Source organism: Purpureocillium lilacinum (assembly GCF_023168085.1).
Source record: "Purpureocillium lilacinum CBS 284.36 DNA, scaffold_1, whole genome shotgun sequence".
NCBI lineage: Eukaryota > Fungi > Ascomycota > Sordariomycetes > Hypocreales > Ophiocordycipitaceae > Purpureocillium > Purpureocillium lilacinum.
The window spans coordinates 6670132-6689444 of NW_027072111.1; the positions used below are offsets into that span (position 1 = coordinate 6670132).

At 60.4% G+C, this 19313-nt stretch overlaps 9 protein-coding genes across 9 annotated transcripts; 4 read left to right on the forward strand and 5 right to left on the reverse strand.

The window, feature by feature from the left end:
- Positions 1–626: 626 nt before the first annotated feature.
- Positions 627–2120, forward strand: PLICBS_001630 (uncharacterized protein; the record flags this gene model as incomplete). Its single annotated transcript, XM_018317283.2, has 3 exons — positions 627–1018; positions 1190–1330; positions 1478–2120. 3 exons carry the CDS (start codon positions 627–629, stop codon positions 2118–2120), a joined length of 1176 nt encoding a protein of 391 aa, XP_018182808.2.
- A 351-nt stretch (positions 2121–2471) lies between these two features.
- On the reverse strand, positions 2472–6955 carry PLICBS_001631 (uncharacterized protein; the record flags this gene model as incomplete). The annotated part of the gene is made up of 2 exons (XM_018317282.2): positions 2472–6741; positions 6792–6955. The coding sequence occupies 2 exons, from the start codon at positions 6953–6955 to the stop codon at positions 2472–2474; spliced, it is 4434 nt and encodes a 1477-aa protein (XP_018182807.2).
- Positions 6956–8055: 1100 nt separating this feature from the next.
- Positions 8056–8735, forward strand: PLICBS_001632 (ubiquitin-conjugating enzyme 13; the record flags this gene model as incomplete). The annotated part of the gene is made up of 4 exons (XM_065599873.1): positions 8056–8108; positions 8212–8300; positions 8363–8494; positions 8560–8735. 4 exons carry the CDS (start codon positions 8056–8058, stop codon positions 8733–8735), a joined length of 450 nt encoding a protein of 149 aa, XP_065455945.1.
- A 532-nt stretch (positions 8736–9267) lies between these two features.
- PLICBS_001633 (ATP synthase d subunit) lies at positions 9268–10049 on the reverse strand (the record flags this gene model as incomplete). The annotated part of the gene is made up of 4 exons (XM_018317280.1): positions 9268–9297; positions 9354–9440; positions 9500–9895; positions 10041–10049. 4 exons carry the CDS (start codon positions 10047–10049, stop codon positions 9268–9270), a joined length of 522 nt encoding a protein of 173 aa, XP_018182805.1.
- Positions 10050–10571: 522 nt separating this feature from the next.
- Positions 10572–11321, reverse strand: PLICBS_001634 (GAL4 enhancer protein; the record flags this gene model as incomplete). Its single annotated transcript, XM_018317279.1, has 3 exons — positions 10572–10887; positions 10951–11009; positions 11091–11321. The coding sequence occupies 3 exons, from the start codon at positions 11319–11321 to the stop codon at positions 10572–10574; spliced, it is 606 nt and encodes a 201-aa protein (XP_018182804.1).
- Positions 11322–11977: 656 nt separating this feature from the next.
- Positions 11978–12496, reverse strand: PLICBS_001635 (60S ribosomal protein eL14; the record flags this gene model as incomplete). The annotated part of the gene is made up of 2 exons (XM_018317278.2): positions 11978–12292; positions 12368–12496. 2 exons carry the CDS (start codon positions 12494–12496, stop codon positions 11978–11980), a joined length of 444 nt encoding a protein of 147 aa, XP_018182803.1.
- Positions 12497–13383: 887 nt separating this feature from the next.
- PLICBS_001636 (uncharacterized protein) lies at positions 13384–13895 on the reverse strand (the record flags this gene model as incomplete). Its single annotated transcript, XM_018317277.2, has 4 exons — positions 13384–13482; positions 13536–13598; positions 13663–13703; positions 13733–13895. The coding sequence occupies 4 exons, from the start codon at positions 13893–13895 to the stop codon at positions 13384–13386; spliced, it is 366 nt and encodes a 121-aa protein (XP_018182802.2).
- Positions 13896–15848: 1953 nt separating this feature from the next.
- PLICBS_001637 (uncharacterized protein) lies at positions 15849–17279 on the forward strand (the record flags this gene model as incomplete). Its single annotated transcript, XM_018317276.2, has 2 exons — positions 15849–16895; positions 16959–17279. The coding sequence occupies 2 exons, from the start codon at positions 15849–15851 to the stop codon at positions 17277–17279; spliced, it is 1368 nt and encodes a 455-aa protein (XP_018182801.1).
- Positions 17280–17970: 691 nt separating this feature from the next.
- Positions 17971–18533, forward strand: PLICBS_001638 (uncharacterized protein; the record flags this gene model as incomplete). Its single annotated transcript, XM_018317275.1, has 3 exons — positions 17971–17982; positions 18058–18375; positions 18450–18533. 3 exons carry the CDS (start codon positions 17971–17973, stop codon positions 18531–18533), a joined length of 414 nt encoding a protein of 137 aa, XP_018182800.1.
- Positions 18534–19313: the final 780 nt, after the last annotated feature.

Here is a 19313-nt window from a genome sequence, read left to right on the forward strand (position 1 = left end):
TAAAAGGAAGATTTAGGTCCCATGCAGCGCGGGCCATGATCCTCCAGAGAAGCAGCAGACCACTCGCGCGCTGCAGAATCCGGTTGTTTCCCCTTTCGCCGACACCACCACCACCAACGCCGCCACTGCTCCTCTTCTCCTTCAACCTCGGTACGCGGCATCGCGTCTCCATCTCCAGCTCCATCTCGACGAGGACGCCCTCTGCTATCAGCTCCACCGCAGCCGCCACGTCCACAACTGCCACGGCGTCTGACACCGCCCGGCTCATCGCACCTTCGTCGTCGTCGTCGTCTGTGCACGCTCACGCGCATACACCGACACCGCGACACGGTGTCCAATTCACTGATCGGCATAAGAGCTGTCGTCCTCGCCTCTCCAGCGTGTCATTCGCTCGCCGGTCCCAATCGTCCGGCATCTCAACGTTGTCGTTCCCGCCGTCGCCGCTATCGGCATCGTCAGCTTCAGCTTCGCTCCCGTTCTTAGCAGCGCGAGTCTCTCCACGCGCATCGTCATCATCATCATCACCACCACTACCACCGCCGCCGCAGCTGAAGCAGCACTCACGCACAATCACCATCACCGCCACCTCCTCCTCCACCACCACCAACACAGCAGCCGCAGCCACCATGACCAGCCAAGTACCAAACGGAACCGCAGGGAGCAAAACCAGCTCCGGCGGAGGCGGCATCACCTCGCGCGACAAGCTCCTCATCCACGCGCCGCAGCCCCCGCCGCCGGGCTTCCTCGACCTGCTGGGCGCGCGCTTCCCACAGCTGTCGGTGCGGTGGGAGCTCGCGCGGCTCGACCCCGTGCGCAGCGACCTCGCCAGCGCCGACACGCTGCCCGCCGAGGTCCTCGACGGCGTCACCATGCTGAGCGTCTACCCGCCCGCCAAAGCCGCCGCCATCCCCGACGTGCGCTTCGTGCAGCTCATCTCGGCCGGCTCGGACCGCTGGGTCGGCCATGAGAAGTACCGCGACCCGGGCGTCGTGTTTTGCTCGGGGAGTGGCTGCCATGCGTGAGTTTTCCTTTGTGCCTCTCTGCTCACTTCACTCACCCCATCCTCTCCCCTCTCTCTCCTCGTGTGTATATGTGTATATGTCTGGAAGTGGACATGTGGATGTTACATGTCAGGCACACGAGAGAACTGGGTGAAGAGCCGAACGCTGACACTGCATACCTCCCGCAGCCCCCAGATCGCCGAATGGGTCATGGCCTCGTGGCTCGCCTCGGAGCACCACTTTGACATCTACAAGCAGCAGCAGCTCCAGGGCAGCTGGTCCGCCCGCGTCGCCGACCACCCCGTGACTGACTCCATGGGCCGGCGCATGTACGTCTCGCAAAGCCCCCCTTTCTCTCCTCTCTCTCTCTCCCCCCTCCCTCCTCCCCGTCCCCCTCCCTTCCCTCTCTCTCACACACATTTGCTCTCTTTGTCTCCATTACACAAAGCTGATACTCAAGGGGTTGGGACAAACAGGGCCGTCTTCGGCTACGGCTCCATCGGCCGGCAGTGCGCCCACCTCGGCCGCGCCCTCGGCATGGACGTCGTCGCCTACACGCAGCGCCCGCGGCCCACGCCCGCCTCGCGCCGCCTCGACCCGGGCTCCTACGCCGTCCCCGGCACCGGCGACCCGGACGGCGCCATCCCCTCGCGCTGGTTCCACGGCGACGACGCCCCCGCCGCCCTCGCCGACATGCTGCGCCTCGGCGTCGACCTGCTCGTCCTCGCCGTGCCGCTGTCCGACTCCACGCGCGGGCTCGTCGGCCGCCGCGAGTTCGACCTCATGCGCGAGGTCACCGCAAGCGCGAACGGCGGCGGGGACCCGTCCAAGAGGCGGCGCCCGCCCTTCCTGTGCAACATCGCGCGCGGGCCTGTCGTTGATTCCCTCGCCCTTGTGGATGCGCTGCGCGACGGGTCTGTTCGTGGCGCGGCTCTCGATGTCACGGACCCGGAGCCCCTGCCGGCGGATCACCCGCTGTGGACGGCCCCCAATGTGTTCATCACGCCGCACGTCTCGTGGCAGTCGACTGCCATCATCGATCGCATCACGGACCTGATCCTCGAGAACCTGACGAGGCTGGACGAGGGCCGGCCCCTGCTCAACCAGATCAAGAAGTGAAAGGCGGGTGGGTGCGCGGGCGCCAGGTTGCTTCGTGGGGTGTTTGCGGAAAGGGGGTCGAACGGACAGGCGGGCGCAGGCAGATCTTGGTGTAAATATAGAGGTGCATATATAATTCCGTATCCGTGTCAATGCTATCTCTTTCTCCGTTTCGAACCAGGGGAAACCGCCATTATTCATGCTCGTTGTTGTACACGGCGTTCGCGCCCCCATACCACCCGCCTACCCCATGAGATATATATATAAAGCATAACATGGAAACCCGCAAGACTCCTCGCAAGACCACACGTACAAGACATTATACACTAGCACCCACACGTCGCGCCCTTGCCCTCGTTGGCCTCTCTGTCCTCACCCGCCCCTCTTGTTCGTCGTCGTCGCCGCCTTGCGCACGCTCGACGCCCGCGACCACGTCCCCGCAGACTTCTTCAGCCTGCCGAAGCTGAGCGTCGCCGGAGACAGCGACGCCGCGCCCACTCCCTGCATCCTGCTCGGCACGTTCCTCTCCACGCGCTCCCACCCTCCCGACTTGCCCCTGTCGTGGTCCTCGTCGTCGCTGACGCCTAGCGCTGGCGCCGGTAGCATCGGCAATGCCGCCGCCTTGCCCATCCCCTTGAGCATCGCGCCCTGCAGTGCCGCCCACGACTCGACCTGCCCGCTCGACGCCTCCTCGACGCACGGGCACTCGTCACCCGCCGGGCAGGTCGTCTCGCCCGCGGCGTGCCACTCGGCCAGGCACGACTCGTGGCTGGCGCAGCCGCACGACAGGCATGCCGGGAACAGCGCGTCCACGGGCTCCAGGCAGTACACGCACTGCAGCTGCGTCTGCATTCGGTGGCAACGGTCGCACGTGCCCACGGCGCCGCCAATCTTGGGCTCCGACAACGTGTACCGTGTCGGCTCCAGCTGCGTCTCGTGGACCCTGCAGATGCCCGTCACGTCGAGCCCTCGTCCAGACGCGAGCAGTCCGAGCAGCTGATCTTTCTTGCCCATGATGATCGGCGACGAGCCCGTCTTGTGATGTGCCCCTGTCCCGCTCGCGCTGTCATGCAGGGTCGTCGACTCGTGGAAGCTGCCGTCGGCCGCTGAAGCCGTCGGGTGCTCCTTAAGCACATTGAACTTCATAATCTCTAGCCTTGCCAACGGCTGACCCCACATCTGAAGCATCTCGGCGTACGCATAACGATAGTTGGCATAGGTATTTGCCCTGTTCTGGTCCAACAACGGCGTCGAGAGCCACCCGTCGTCGTCAAACATGGCTTGGTCCTCCAGTATCACCGACACGTTGATCGGAACCAAGGCCAGCATGTCATCCTTGCGATAGTCGTCGTCTGATACCGACGTTCGCGCTCCCGCCGAGTCGGCTATGGCGGAGCCGCTTCCCTGTGTCGTGTTCCCGGTGCTGGGGGCAAGACTGTTCAAGATGTATTCCGCCGGGCTCGGCTTCTTCTTTGGCTGGTTGGGGGGCGACGACGAGCTCCCACCAGTAAAAGACCGTGGCAAACCCGCAGCAAAGGCAGATGCTAGCCCCGTATTGCCGCGCAAAAGACCGCGGTTGGTCGGCGACCGCGAAATCGGCGACGGCTGGTCTTGCTCTCCCAGGAAAGACTTCTTGGTTGGCGGCGTCTCGCCGCATGAATACGACCCGTTCGGGCCCTCAACGCCCCAGTTAATCTCGTCGGATGCCTGCGATCCAGCATAGTGAATGGGCGTGTGCAGGGCACCGGGCGTCGTCGCGGCCGAGTTGCTGTAGCTTCCTCTGTAAAGACCCCACGCGGATGCATCGGTGGGGAAGTAGTCGAGCGAGAAGGACGGTGCTTTGAGCGTCAGCGGTGTCTCCTGGACGGGCAAGCGAGACTCGATGTAGGCGACTCCGTCGTCGGTCGAGGGTTCGCTAAAGATGCACGAGAGCATCGCCAGCATCTGCACGTCTGCGAGCTTCTCAAAGTGATCAAACAAGTCCGCGATGAACTCCTTTGCCAGCGGGTGTTGACCCCATTTCACACGCCCTAGCAGGTCGCGATCGCCTCCGATCACGTCCCGTACCAGGTTATTGTGCTCACGCACAACATCCCTTGCTATAACAAGGATGGACGCCCTCCGTTGGTCACGGCCCAGCACCTCAAGGGGTATCCCCTTTTTGAGCAATAGAGCGAGGTACCGCCAGACGTCCACCAGTTCGTCGTATCCATACTTCTCCGCAACGCTCGCGTTGTGGTCGCAGACGGCAGCTCCGTCGCCAAAAATGGCGTACTCTTCCGCGAATTCTCGCTTGGACGGGAGCTCAGCCTGCAGATCGTGAATGGTGACAAGGTTCCTAGGCCTCCCAAACCGTCGGCGGCTGGTTCCCGTACCTGTGCCTGTGCCGGCCCCCGTGCCACCGCCGCTGGACCGGACCGAGCGGTCCTCGCTCCACGTCTTGCGGAGCTGCCGGCTGGACCTGTACCACAGGCTCATCTTGTGTATCGAGGTCGACTCGGAGTCGCTCGACGATGACGAAGAGACGTCCGAGTCTGTAGAGTCTGACAGTTCGTCCGTGGCGGACGCTTCATCAGTGGCATATTTCTGGCGCGAGGGCAAATCATAAGTGAGACGTCCGAAGCCTGCAAAGAAGGGTTCTCCCTTAGCGCGCTCCTTGTTGTACAGTTCGGCAGACGTCGAAAACAGTGCTCTAGCCTTTTCTTCCTTGGATGGGAAGAAGCTAACGAGTCGCCCGTCGTTGGAGAAGCGAGCGCCGCATGTGCGCGGCGAGGGTGGGATGATGTTCCGGCTGGGCGGTGCCAGAATCGTATCAATCTCGCTGTGAGGCACGAGCTCCTGGGACATGGAAGCAGAGCCGCCTGCCGGGATGTCTTCGTCCTCTTCGCTCGAGCTCTCGTCGCCGAGGCCATCCAGGTCGTCGTCCAGATCCCGCACGTTCTTGAAGAAAGTCGTGCTAGATTCCAGGTCAACTTCTCCGAGCAGATACGTAAAGGCAACTTCGAGGCAGTTCTGCTTCCTTTGTAGGAACTGTTCTGCCAGCTGATGCACTTCCCGCGTGATCCTCTTGTGCGTTTCCTCCGCCATAAAGGAGGTCTTTTCAATCAGAAACTTTGGCGCCCTGACCTTGGGATAGTCGGCGGGAATGTCAATCTTGACCTTGATGAATATGGGCTCCCCCTCGACACCCCAGGGGCCAGTGAGGGACGCATTCAGCGTCAAGTTGTCCATGTCGATGTTTTCCCACTTGACCTTGGGGATCTGCGTGCTCACGCGTAAAAGCTCCTCCTGTATCGTGTCGGGCTGGCCCCATTCGTCGTCCGGGTAGCTGTGTCCGACCATGCTAGCGTCCTTGGACGCGTGCCTCCTCGATCCGTCGGTGGATGGCTTGCGCTTCGTCATGGTAATGCCCTTCATCCATCCAAGCTGCGCCTGGCTCCTATCGACGCTCTTGTTCGTGCCAACTTTGGCCTTCATGGACGGGCCACGCCAGCTTGGCTTCATGTGGCGGTTCAAGGGACCACCGGAGCGCATCCCGAGCGTTAGGGCGCTTTGCTTATGGTGGTGCGGCGTGCTGGTGCCGCTTCTGCTTCCCTTCATAGTTCCTGCTCTTCGATCGCGGCTCGAGCTGTCGTCGACAGTGCGGAACGTCTTGTACGCAGCACCTTGGCGCGTGAGACTCAGACCCTTCCTCGCCGGGCCATCCTTGGCATGACCGACCGAGGACAGCACGTTGTGATCAACGCAGTGAAGCCTGAGCTCGTTGTCCGTGCCCCATGACACCAGCTGGAATTCACGGTGGTCAATATTGTCATCGGATATACCCCCGCGAGTTCTCCACAAGAATTCTTTTGCCTTGTGGTCGCCGTGGCCGGGGAAGACGGCGACAGGCTTCGGCGACGCCTCAATGGGCGAGTCTTCGCTCCACAGCCGATCATACAGGTATAGGTCGCCGGGCTCGTTTTGTGGCATGGCCAAAAGGCCCCAGCCAAAGGGCGTGTGGCGAGCTCGCCACACGGGAAAGTCCGTGTGGATGACGTGCTCCAGCATGTCGTCGTCCTTGCCATAGTCCCAGAATCTGATGCTCTTGTCGAGCGAGCAGGTGACGATGCCCGTGGGACGCGTGCGATTCCAGTCTATGCCGTAAATCTTGGACGTGTGTGCGCTGATGGACTTGAGGGGCTCGCAGGCCCGTCGCTCGTCCCAGACATGGAGCCAGCGGTCGTGGGCAGAGGCCAGAATATGGGGATCCTGGCGGTTGAACTTGACCTGCGTCGCGCCAGCGAACCAGTCACAGAAGGTGAGAACAGGCTGCCTGGGGCGGCGCAGATCCCACCAGTGGACGTAGCCATCGACGGAGCACGTCGCCAGCAGGTCCGGGTGGTGAGCGGAGAAGTTGACGTCGGTGATGGCCCTACTGTGGCCCTGCAAGGAGTGCTCAATGGCGCCCGAGTTAGAGTCCTCCCTCAGATTGAGGTTCCAGACGAGCGCACGGTGGTTGGCCGTGGAGACGACCCAGTAGTCGCGCATCGCAAAGGGCGACCACTGCACGTCGCAGACCAGCCACGGCATGCCATGACTGCGGAGGCGTCGCGGCGGGTTGTACGGAGAGTCCAGGTCGATGATGGCCAAGCCCTCTGGTCTGTCTTGCGGTCAGCACTCATCAGCAGAGCCAGCGATCAGGTCACGCACGAGGCTAGGGCGATATCTCGACCTGACGGCGAGATGGTGGCGGAGCCGACAAGGCCTTCGACGTGGATGGTGCCATCGGAGTCGAAGCTCTCGCTGTCGTAGGCCGACTTGATGATCTTGCCCTTCTTGGGGGACGCGTCGGTGAGCTGGTCAAAGGACGGCATCATGGACGGCTGTGTGTCGCGACGCTCGCGACGGCTCTCATGTCGGCCTTCTCATGCGCTGCCTTTGCTCGTGAGTGAGCCGGGCGCGGCCTGCGGCGAGCTCTCAACGGCAGCCCGCGGGCGTCAGCAGCATCGATGCCTTGGCCGGGAAGCTAACGCGCCGCGTGTCGTCGCTGTGCCATCGGGTCGCCGGCGGGTGTGCGGGATAGGCGTCGCGGGCTCGCAGGTGGCTGCAGGTGCTGCGGTGGTGAGGATGGTCGTTGGAGGTGCGGGCGTGACGAGCAGCTGGAGCTTGATGCGGCGCCAGGCCAGTCCGCGCCCGGATTGATGGGCGCTGCACCAGCGTGGTCAGGCGGACTCTTTTGAAGTACCACCGCCGCGAATCCAGGCGCTGGCGATACCTCGCAGTGGTCGCCGCTGGTGTGGCTGTCCCCTGCTGCAGCACGCCATGGGCATTTTAGCTTCCCGTGGGAATGGCCCCCGATATAGATGGCACCTGGACGTGCTTCATCGGTCTGCGATGGATTTTTTGCCAAAGTAGGTAGTTACGTTATATCTGTGCGTAGGGTCTCGCGGCCATGCCATGTGTTTTGCTTCTGCTTCATGGATGGACCTTGTTCCCTGCCGTCGCAGCGCCCCAGACTCGGAACAATGGCACCTCGTCAGGGCACCTGAGCTCACTGCGTGCCAGCGCACCTCGAGAGCTGTCGCTGCACTGCCAGGTGGCCCTGTACCGCGCTGTGTCACAGGGCCCATGGGCCTCATCAGCCCCGCGCTGGCACCACCCGTCCGTACCAGGTCGCGCGCCTGCACCCACAGGCCCGGCCGCAAGGGTCAACCCCACCTTCGGTCGCGCCGCATCGCCCTCCACCACGGCCCAGAGTCATCACTTTTGAACCCTCGTCGTCGCAGCAAACTTCACCCCCGTCCGCATCACCCCTCGACTGCCGTGGCCTCCCTCCCGCCTCTCCACTTCCGGCCCCGAGCACCCGCCCTTCGCAGCGCCTGTCGCCCGAGCAGGATCCCCGAACCGCTCTACCCCCCCTCCGTCGAGACCGACCTGGCTGCGCTCCAACAACGTTCCACCATCACAGGCCAAAATGGCTCTCCCGAAGCGCATCGTGAAGGAGACGGAGCGCCTCATGGCCGAGCCGTATGCATCTTGCTCCTTTCCTCCAGCCTGGTCCGCCTCTTTGGTGGTGCGCAGGCCGCGGCACCAGGTCGTGCGACTGACGAGTTTTGCTTCGCGCCGGCAGTGTCCCTGGGATCAGCGCCGTCCCTCACGAAGATAACCTCCGCTACTTTGACGTCGAGATCCATGGACCCGCCCAGTCGCCGTACGAAGGTTGGCCTCCTCGCCACGGCGTATACCTCCCGGACTGCAGAGTAGTCACTGACGCAGCGCAGGCGGCATCTTCAAGCTCGAGCTCTTCCTCCCCGACGACTATCCCATGACGCCGCCCAAGATCCGCTTCCTGACAAAGATCTTCCACCCCAACGTGGACAAGCTGGGCCGCATCTGCCTCGACGTCCTGAAGAGTGCGTCTCGCCGCTCCGTTTCCCGGACAAATACGGGGCACGCGTACTGACATAGTCGCCTACAGACAACTGGTCCCCCGCGCTGCAAATCCGGACCATCCTCCTCTCCATCCAGGCCCTGCTCGGCGCCCCCAACCCCGACGACCCCCTCGCCGCCGACGTCGCCAAGAGCTGGAAAGAGGATGAGCAGGCGGCCATCGCCACGGCCAAGGAGTGGACCAAGCAGTACGCGCAGCCATAGAATGCCTGCCCCGAGCGAGGCGCGGCGACAGACGGCTATACGACGGCATCGAGGCGACGAGGCATGAGCATTGCTGGAGGAGTTTGACGGCCCTATTTGTTTTCTTGTATTCTGCTCCGCTGGTCTTGTTATGCTTAGACAATCGTAGCGTAGAGAGCAGCAGAGGGTAGCTTGGGCCGCCCTGCGCGCGTATCGATCACACTCTAGACTGACCAGATGGTAACGCGTCATGTGCTACTGAAGATGTTGTCTACATCCCATCCACTTCCAATACGAAAACCAGCGGCCGTGACTGCGCCTCCAACGTCGTTGTCTCCAAGTCAACTTTCCACGGCATGCGCGTCCAATCGTACTAGTCTGTACACATTCACCAGCACCAACACGCGAGCCGAATGGCAATCTCTCTTCACACAAGAAAGGAAAGATTCGGTGAATTGGGTATAGCAGAGACTGACGTCTGCCGCCTCGAGTTCTTGTATCTACAATGCTAGAGTACACAAAGGGAAATCCGGTAAGATGACGCTTGGGTCGATTACACAATGGCCAGGTCGCCAAACTTCTCCTGTAGAGTGTGTCAGTACTGCTCAGCCGGGCTCCACGAACAAAAGATCCACGAACCTTGTATCCCGGCACCATCCAGCGGCCCTTGGAGATGAGCTGGGTGGTCTTCTCGTCGATCGACTTCTCGGCGGCGGCAACCTCGTCCTGCACAACTGCGCGTCAGCGTCTCGCTCCTCCACGTCGCCACATCCTGCGCAACATACCACAGTGAGGTCCTCGAACGGACGGGCCTCCTCAATGTTCTTCAGCGTGGCGGCCAGGTCCTTGAGCTCCAGGTCGACGGCCTGCTTGGTGGCCTCGGCGTTCTTGACGGCCTCGACCTCGAAGGCCTCGATGGCCTTGAGCTGGCGGCTGACATCGTAGGTGACGGGCTTGAAGGCCTTGAAGCGCTTCTCGATCTCCTCGACGACGGCCTGGTTCTTGAGCGTCGAGCGGTAGTGCGCGAAGTCGACCGTCGTGGCCTGCTCCTGCAGCTGGGCGATCTTGCGGCGGGCGTCCTCGTTGCGCTTCTTGAAGGCCTGCAGGGAGGCGACCGTCTGGCCGCGAAGGCCCAGCGAGCTGGTGACCTTGGTCCAGTCGAGCTTGAGGGCGGCGCTTCGCTGTTCCGGGGGGAGGGAGAGAAAATTAGCTCACGAGTCTCGGGACGGCGGCGCAGGGGAGCGGTGCCGCGCGACGGAGCGTCGGGGGTGCATTGAGGGGCGATTCTCTCGTCTCGGGCGCGCCAATTGGCAGGGTGTCGCTTACCGTGGCCATTTTGATGATGTCTGGGGGTCTCGTGGAGAGGAGAGAATGTCGTTGATGAGCGTTGATTGACTTTGCCGAACTTGCCCGACTGGGGAGCGCCCTCCACCGTAGTCACGTGACGAGAGTCGTGATCGCCAAGCGCCGTGCGCGCCCAGCATCGGACCAGCTACGTCTGTCGCCCGCGGGGGATTGCAGCTTTGTTAAACAGCTAAAGTTTACTCAAAATGTTCCCTGCAAAGTTCTGGAAGCACTCTGCAGCATCGCAACTTCAGTTACCAATAGGAGCAGTAGAGTTGTTGTGTATAGGCCGCTCAGCAACATCCCATGCCGAACCATGACCTTCATGCCACCCCGCGCGAGCATACAAGTCACTGGACCAACGGATAAACGCCATTTATCCCTTTATTTGCATCAGGAAGATGGTTTCTGCAAGGCCGGTGCGGCTCTTGTCGAAAAATACAAAGCTGCCCATGCACTCGACGCACGAGCCCCCTTTGAACACAACGTTCCAGCCGCGGCGCCGCGCAGTGCTTAAATACTCAAAGCCATGATGGAGTTGACAATATCATTGTCGTTCTCCTTCAGCGCCTTGATGGCCTTTTTGCGGCTGACGTTAGCCTGGGTCATGACCAGCTCAATGTCCTTGTCCTCGAGGCCCTCGGCATCCACCTCCTCGCCGTCATCCTCCTCCTCCTCCTTCTTGGCCTCGGCGCCCTCGACGGCCTTGCTGGACTCGCCGTGGTTGTGGCCGGCGTGGTCGCCCTCGGCACCGGCGGCGGCGAGCTGCTGGGCGGCAGCCTGCTGGGCAGTGGCGTTGACGTCCTCGATCTTGGCCTCACCGAAGACACTGTGGCACGGTTGTCAGCTTCTACCCGCGGGGTAAGGGTCGTCCAGAAAGGAGGCGACGAACATGTAGGTGTTGCTGTTGGGAGACTTGTAGACCTCGGGGTTGTTGATGACGAAGAGGATCTGTTTCATGCCCATCAGCCATCAGCTCCATTGGCCCCCGAAACAAGCTTCCGGATTTCTTTTTCTCGAGTCGGCACGTACGTTCTTGGGGCGGCGGAGGGTCACGCGGGTGATGCCGGGCACGCGGGTGAGGTGCAGCTTCTCGATGGCCTTGCGAGCCTTCTTCTCGTTGCGGGAGTGGACGACGGCGGTCGAGCCGGCGGGCAGGTTGCCCTCCTCAGCATCGGACTCATCGCTGCTGTCCTCCTGCTCCTCGACGGTAGGACGCTGGGTCTCGTCGTCCGGGAGCTCCTCGACTCTGGGGTTGGCCATTTTGAATGCTGCGATGGAGGGGGTTGCCGCGGTTAGCTTCAGTGTCCCACCACAATTTCGGCCGTGAAAAATTCGACCGCGGAGCGCTCTCGCCTGCGATGCGTCGTCGAGTCCCGCAGCGGTCTGCGGCAGCAATTGGGCACTTACTGATTTGTTGAGCCCGGTTTACTTGGTTCTGAGCTGCGGTAGTGAGGGTCGTCACGCTGTTTGTGCTGCGGAACAGCAACGGCGAAATTCTAGGGTTTGGTGGACGGCGCTGGCTAAGCCGTATTAGGTAATCAACCACCCCCAGAGAAGACGGCGCGGAGCAATGGGCATCGGAGACGCAGAGAGAGGCAGCACGACGTCAACGGAAGTCGGGCATGACAGGGATCGATGCGGATTCACATGTTCATTCAGCTTTACTCGATACATTTCACAGTTCGACGCGGCCCGCGTGTTGCGTTGAATTCGTCTTGATTTCTGAATTTCCGTATTGACGCCGGTTCATCGTGCGATGAAATGTGACATACAGCCCTTCCAGAACGGGTGCAAAATAGGAATGCAGCGGTCTTTGCCGCCGCCGCGTGTTTTCCTGTCCGGTTCCATGCCGCTCGTTCTAATGCCAGCCACCCCTCGAATCCATCCCTCCCGACTCCGATTGCTGATCAACCCAATTATGCCGAGGCCTTGATCTTGGCCAGAGCCTTGCGCTCCTCGAATCGCGCCTGCTTCTTGAGGCGCATGACCTGGAAGCGCTCGAAGTCCGTCAGGGCCTTCCGCCTCTGGGCCTGCTCGCGCTTCTTGGCCCAGTTGCTCTCCTTCCACTTGGCGTCGATCTGAGCCTTCTCCCACTGCTTCTTGACGGTACCGTGTCGGGAGCCGCGGAGGAGACCCTCGATGACGAACTGGGACAGCAGGCACTTGGACAGGGCGATGGCTTGCCGGGGAACGGCGAGCGCGGGGACGGAGGAGGGGCCGTCGATGAGGACCTGCGATTGTCATGTCAACTTCTGCGGTCCGCGGATTCATCCCGGCTCGCGAGGGGAGGGGCGTCGGAAACGTACGCGCTTGTGGTCGATGATCTCGACGATGGTGGCCAGGCCGCCGGCGAAGGGGTGGTCGCCGTTGATGAGAACGACGCGGCCGACCTCAACGAGGCGCCAGTTGGATCCCTCAATCACTGCTTCGCCCATCGTGACGGTTGTCTGTCGCGGATTCTATGTCAGTCGCGGGTCGTCTCGGGAGTTGTGCGGTCGCGTCGAGAGGATGTTCTCATACCAATAGTCGAAGACGTTTGGTCGTTCGGAGGTGGTTGGTTTCTTGAGGTGTTGTCACCGTGGAGTCGCCAATGACTTTTTGTCGCTCGGCTATTAGGGTGTGCGGGCGAAATTCAAACCTGTGCCCTAAGCAAAATTTTCGGACTTTTGGTTCCGCCACCTCCGGCCCCCACGCGCCGGCGCCCGACGCACGGACCAACCAGCGCTTGACTTTTCTACCAAGAATTTCTCTGCAAACTTCTGGAGAGCTTCAAACACTGCTTCGTACCAGCTTCTCAGCCCATTGCCTGCGTTGTGTTGCGGAAGACGCAATGGCTGCTGGAAGCCGTAACTGACCCCAAGGTAAGCTTGTACTCGCGTCCCTCTTTCACTTCCTACACCTTGCACCTTTATGATGAGGTAATTTGCGATTGATTCCTGCCGATGGTTCTCTTCGCCAGAGTGGCTTTATCGGCAGGATAGGTGATATTCAATTTCTTACATATTCTGAACCTTGCACTATTTCATCCATCACTTTTGATCATCTACTGGATGGTGGGCAATTGGCTAACATTGCCGAAGCAGACTGAACTGTGCTCCGATGTGTCGTTGAGGATTGCAAGAGTTTTCGTGGCAAACCCGGTCCATCTGTCGTGCTCTGTTAGCACACGCACCAGACACCTGCTGTAGTAGCATCTCGTGCTTCTGTTCACACATCACGTCACGGCGGAAGCACAATATGTTCAAGTGGAAAACGCTGAGAATTGATTGCGCTCGTGGCGCAGACCTAACGCCCATGCCAGTATACATCGATAGTAATATATTTATTTCCCCTGCTTCTCCCGCAGCCTCTGCTCGTCCTCTGCTTGCAGCTGGGCGTCAATCTTGGCGCCCTTGGAAGGCTCGTTGCCGTGCATCTTGGCCTGCAATCTGTCAGTGCGTGAACTCTTGTTGCGTCCTGGATAGAAGCACTCACCGGCAGCGTGGGGTCCTTCTTGAGCCGGGCAGTCTCCTTGTCATCGGGAGTCTCTCCCTGGCGCTGCATAGAGTTAGCTCGCCGCCACCAGTCGCACGTTTGGTGGCCGAAGCCTGCGTCGTCATACCTCCTCGGCGGCCAGACGGTTGGCAATGGACCGCTCGTCCTCTGCACGCTGGTTAGCACTGGCAATTGACGTGTTAATGGAGTTGGCAGCCACTTGCTGGGATCGGTGAGCTTGTGCGAGTTGACCTTGCCCTCCTCGTACGGCACGCTGGTGTCTTGCTCGGAGCGCTTCACGTTGCGCTGATCGCCAGCCTCGTACACGGCCGAGGTGCCAACTTTGGAGTTTCCAGACATGATGAATCGGTTTGGTTGGGGAGTTGGTAGTACAGTGACAGTGTCGTTCTCTGAGAAATTTGCAGTGGAAATATCTTGACGGTTTGATGGAAGTGCTCATAACGGTTCTTTTGTACTCTACGCGGCGATTGTGTTGCGTCGGAGCATCTGCTCCACAGCCTGACTTCATAACCTACGTCATGATTTGGCAAAGACCCATCTCGAAAAGCGCCCAGCGGCTTCAATTCCAGCAGCACGCACGGAGGATACGTCATCTGGCTATTGCAGCGCTTTGGCAGGCGGCTCAATTTTTTATGGACCTGCACATCGGGCAATCAGTGGCTTGCAGACTGACACATCGGGCTCATCCGTCATCGAGATGCGCAGTGGCTGGAGTGGAACAAACCGTTTGTGCAGCAACATTGAAACATCCGACTTGATGATCGCACCACGCGACCTTGGCAACTTGGCATGGCAGGTATATTTGCAGTTGTAATTATTATTCAGCGGTCGCCGCCTAGACACCAACAACAAGCATGTCACGGATGCGTTGTCGGGCCTATCTTGATGTTTCTCTGTGTCGTGTTGTTGCTTGATGTTGCGGGCCTGTCCGACCCGCCTACCCTAAACTGGTTGTGTCGCAACATCGCAACTCAGCTTGATGAGCTAGCACGACAAAAGACATGAGTCGGGAAACGTGAAGTATCAGAAGTGCGACTGGCATTTCCCTGCAGCTTGACATCTTGTTTGGTTGTCACTCGTGTCGTTCAGCTGCATGGATGCCGGGATGAGGTCCGGTGGTTCCTGACCCAGCTTGTCTGCTATTTGCTCCAGCGTCGTTTTCCTCGTCGCTTTCTGGTCGCTTTCTTCGCTCCGCTGCCGCAGCTGCTCCCAGCATACACGGCGCAGCTCAGTCATGGGATTGCGTTGCATTCACTAGCTTCGGATTCCAGCGCATCCCGCGCATGACTAGCGACAGAACGCGTCACGGAGTGATACACAAGCAGTGGCTTGGCAGCGGTTCGCAGGGACGTTTGGCGAACTGACAGGTGACGCCTTGGACGACGGCCGCAGCGCGTTTCACAAGCTGACGCAGCTACGAGCCCTGTGGCTTCGATCCTTCCGCCGTTGCCGCGTCGTTTCCCCAAGCATTGTTATTTAGAATATTCGTGGAATTTGGGCCCTTAGCCTCATGTTTACTCGTACGAGCAAGCGCATGGGCCGTGTCCCCTATCCTGCACGGCACGAGGCGGCCCGCTTGCCGGCTTGGAGAATACTAGTGAGCCCTTGGAGCTGCACAGCAGGGGTCTGCAGCGCAGGTGCCGCCGCCACTGAGGGTCCAAGGGTCACTAATAGTAACTGCGTACTAAACTTGAAGCTCACGGAAGCCAGGGCTGTGTCGCACAGGGTCCACGAGGCCCGGTTCTCGATGGTCGTCCAGTGTGCCCCCGGCAGCTCCAAGGGGGACAAGAGCGACACGGCTAATGAGAAGATGCTAATCTTGGAGCCCGCTCCCCCGCTAGCGGTCGGCGACGGACCAAGGAGTCGAGGACCAGAGTGAAAGGGAAAAGGGTCAATGGGGATTCGAGGACGATAGCGAAATCACTTCTCATCTCTTTAACTGTGGGTAGTGGGGCAAATGCGACGGCCAGCTCTGGATGCGGACGGAAGCATTCCAGGGCTATTGCCGGCCCGCCGACCGACCCATTGACCCCCGGCGACCTGACCCAGCCCGCTCGAGCGAGCTTACCAAAAATGAAAAAAAGACGGACGATGGGAGGAGGGGGATGCTTCTCTTAAAAGGAGCGTGTGGGCGGCGGATGTGCCGGACAGGGACCTGCGTGGACGGAGTACATTTTACACAGGCGAGTTCCTGTAAGAAAAGCAGCGCCGTGTGCCATGAATCCATTGTTTCCCGGTGGCCCTTTTGCTTTTGTTGCGCTGCGCTGCTAGAACAACGGCAGCCAGCCAGCCATGGAGCAGCACCTGGTCTTTGACAGCGGCCTGACCCGCGCCGACCATGTGGTGCTGAAGAACCTTGCCCACGACATTGCCGCTGCCGACGCCGCACAGCAGCAGCTGCTCACCGTCCCGAACGACGATGCTGTGGACCACGACTCGGGCATCGGCTCCGAGGAGAGCTCTCATCACGAGGATGAAGCTGTCGACAAGCTCTGTGAGGAGAGCTCCGCCGATGACACGGCCAAGGACGTTGCCCGGCTCAAGGCCATGCGGGACCCGGCAAGCGACAAGTTCGAGCCAACAGTGCTGCTCACCGTTGACGATTGCGCCTCATACGTCTCGCCGGCGCTCAACAAATACGTCCTGCAGCCGTACATTTCCTGGGCCCGGAGGATAACCCGGCACGAGACGGACGTTGCCATGATCACGCACCTCATCATCTACTTTACGACTTCGGTGCCGAGCGCCGTCCTCCTCTACAACCGCTTCTCCTACATCCACGGCATCCTCCACGTCGCCATGCAGTTCTACTACCTCGGCACCTACACGCTCATGATGCACCAGCACATCCACCAGCGGGGCATCCTGGCCAAGCCATACGGCCTCTTCGACAAGCTGTTCCCGTACTTGCTCGACCCGCTGATGGGCCACAGCTGGAACACATACTACTATCACCACGTCAAGCACCACCACGTCGAGGGCAACGGGCCGGACGACCTGTCCTCGACGATCCGCTACCAGCGCGACAGCCTCGCCGACTTTGCCCGCTACGTGGGGCGCTTCTTCTTCCTCGTCTGGGCCGACCTGCCGCTGTACTTTTTGCGCAAGAACAGGCCCGGCATGGCGGTGCGCGCGGCGGGCTGGGAGTTTCTCACCTACCTGTTCTACTACACCATGGCGACGCGCTTCGGCGGCAAGGCGACGCTGTTTGTGTACCTGCTGCCGTTCTTGATCCTACGGCTGGGCCTCATGGTTGGCAACTGGGGGCAGCACGCGTTTGTGGACGCAGATGAGCCGGACTCGGACTTTCGGTCCAGCATCACGCTCATTGATGTGGCGGTAAGTCGGACCAGCGAACTTACGAAACATTTAAGTAGAGACAATGCTGACCATGGTGGACAGAGCAACCGGTTCTGCTTCAACGACGGGTACCACACCTCCCATCACCTCAATCCGCTGCGGCACTGGCGCGACCACCCCATCTCCTTCCTGGAGCAGAAGCCGACGTACGCGAAAGAGGGCGCGCTCGTGTTCCACAACATCGACTTCCTCATGATCACGGCGCGGCTGATGATGAAGGACTACGAGCACCTCGCGCGCTGCATGGTGCCCATGGGCGCGCAGATCGACCTCACCATGGAGGGCAGGGTCGCGCTGCTCAAGACGCTGACGCGGAAGTTTAGCGACGACGAGATTCGCGACAAGTTTCGCAAGAGGACGTGAGCGCGGAGGATGGACGGGAGGAGGCGAGGGTTTCTGGGTTTCGGGGCCGCCATCGTGCGGCGCCTCGCAGGCGTCTGGGAGTTTGTTGGCATGGCTATAGACTGTATCACAAATGCATGCATGGGCGGGGGTTTTCTGTAGACTGCATCATAAACGCATCCATCAGCGGCACTTTAGAACCAGAATTGACATTATTGTCCACCAGACAACATCGAATTGGGGGTTCGCTATCATGGGGTGGAGGGCTCGAAGCTATGGGCGTGCCAAGAAGGCACCCAGCCATGACGTGTGGGGAGTTGCTCAACAGTGAGGCATTGCGATAGGCTACGACTGGACATGGTGCATCTGATAAAATGTAAGATTGTCCTGCAACATGCAAGGAAGAAGCGGGCATGAAGCTGGCATGCGTGGAAGCTGGAGATTCGAGAAGCTGCCCTGTCGATCGGGGCGTGGAGTGAGCGCACGGACCACCCAGACGCAAGCGGCAGGCCCGACCGTCCACCAAACGACCTTGGGAGGCACGACGTCACTGCCTGCCTGCGGCTCCAGCTCAGCTCGGCGAGCTCGGTGGAGCTTGACCAAAGCCTGGTTCCGATTGGAGCAATCCGACGAGAACCTCATCCGTCCACCATCATTCAGCTTCAACGTCAACGCATCGTCTCCCACGCAAGACACCCCAATTACCGCCAACATGTTTGGATTCGTGAGTACCCAAGCCCCAATGCCACGCCACCCCGGCGAGCACCGAGCCAGCGCGAGATGCTGACACCCCACGCAGCGCAAGACGCTCGACATCATCACCGTCTTCCACAAGGCGGGATCCCCGGCCTCGACCCGGGTCGCCAACCTGCTCAAGGAGATCTCGGTCAACCTGCAGACCGGCGCGACCATGGACCAGGCCAGCGACTACACCCTGCCGAAGCGCGACCCCTTCGAGCTCAACATCACCGAGGAGCCGCCCACCGCCGAGCAGGTCCAGACCATCCTCGAGTACGTCGGCAAGGACAACATCTCGCAGATCATCAAGGGCGCCCACGACCAAAAGGATGCGCTCCGCAAGTTCAAGGAGAGCAAGGAGAACTTTGTGCGGCCCGTGGTAAGTGTGGTTCGGCCCATGCGCCAGCACTCATGTCCATCTCTGCCCGACTGGTGGCTAACGCGCTGCTACAGACGGTGGACTGGAACAACGGCAAGGCCATTGCCGGCGCCAACGACTCGGAGATTCTCAAGCTCGTCAATGCGTCAAAGCGATAGTCTGCATGCCGACCTCGATGGTGTAAAATCCCACCTGTACATATACCCATCTCTCTGCTTTGCGCGCTCTCTCAAAATATGTGGCGGCGATAATTTTGGATATGACATGACTCTCAATTGCTACATCTTCTCACGCCTTTCTCTGTGACAACACACCCTGTCATACGGCCGTAACGTGGCCAGCCAATTTGCAAGTGACATGGACCAACAGTTCCGGCCGACTTGACCAGCTTATCGCTTGTGCAACTGCAGGCACGATAAAACCTGGCTGTTGTGGCTCCTTAGGGCATTGATTTACAGGTCCAACGGCCGTCGACAAGAAATCGAAGGTCGTGGTGACGCTTTCAGGGGTGTACTAAAACCACAGCTTTCTTCAGTCTGCAGGAATCGAACTGAACGCTCGACTGGCGCGGCTGGGCGTTGCCACCGTGACGGCCGCCGTGCATCAGAGCGCAGGCCGCATGAACACGACACGATGCACAGCTGCGTTGCCCGGCAGCCTGAGGCTCGCTTGAACAAACGGTCGCCGCGCCCTGCCTTGCCACGCGTGTGCGGCCCCGACTGAACAGCTGGCGGCCGGCCCCTGTTCAGAAGCGCGCCCTCATCTCTCTCTGTTCGAGCCTCTGTTCCCTCCCTCTCTTTTCTCCTCGCACACACCTTCATTCCCGCTACCCTCACCCTCTGTTTCCAAACTTCCGCGCTCCCACAACCTCACAACCCTCGTCATCGTGCCAAAACACTGCCTAGTCTCTCATCGCTCTCCTGCGTCGAACCTGAAGC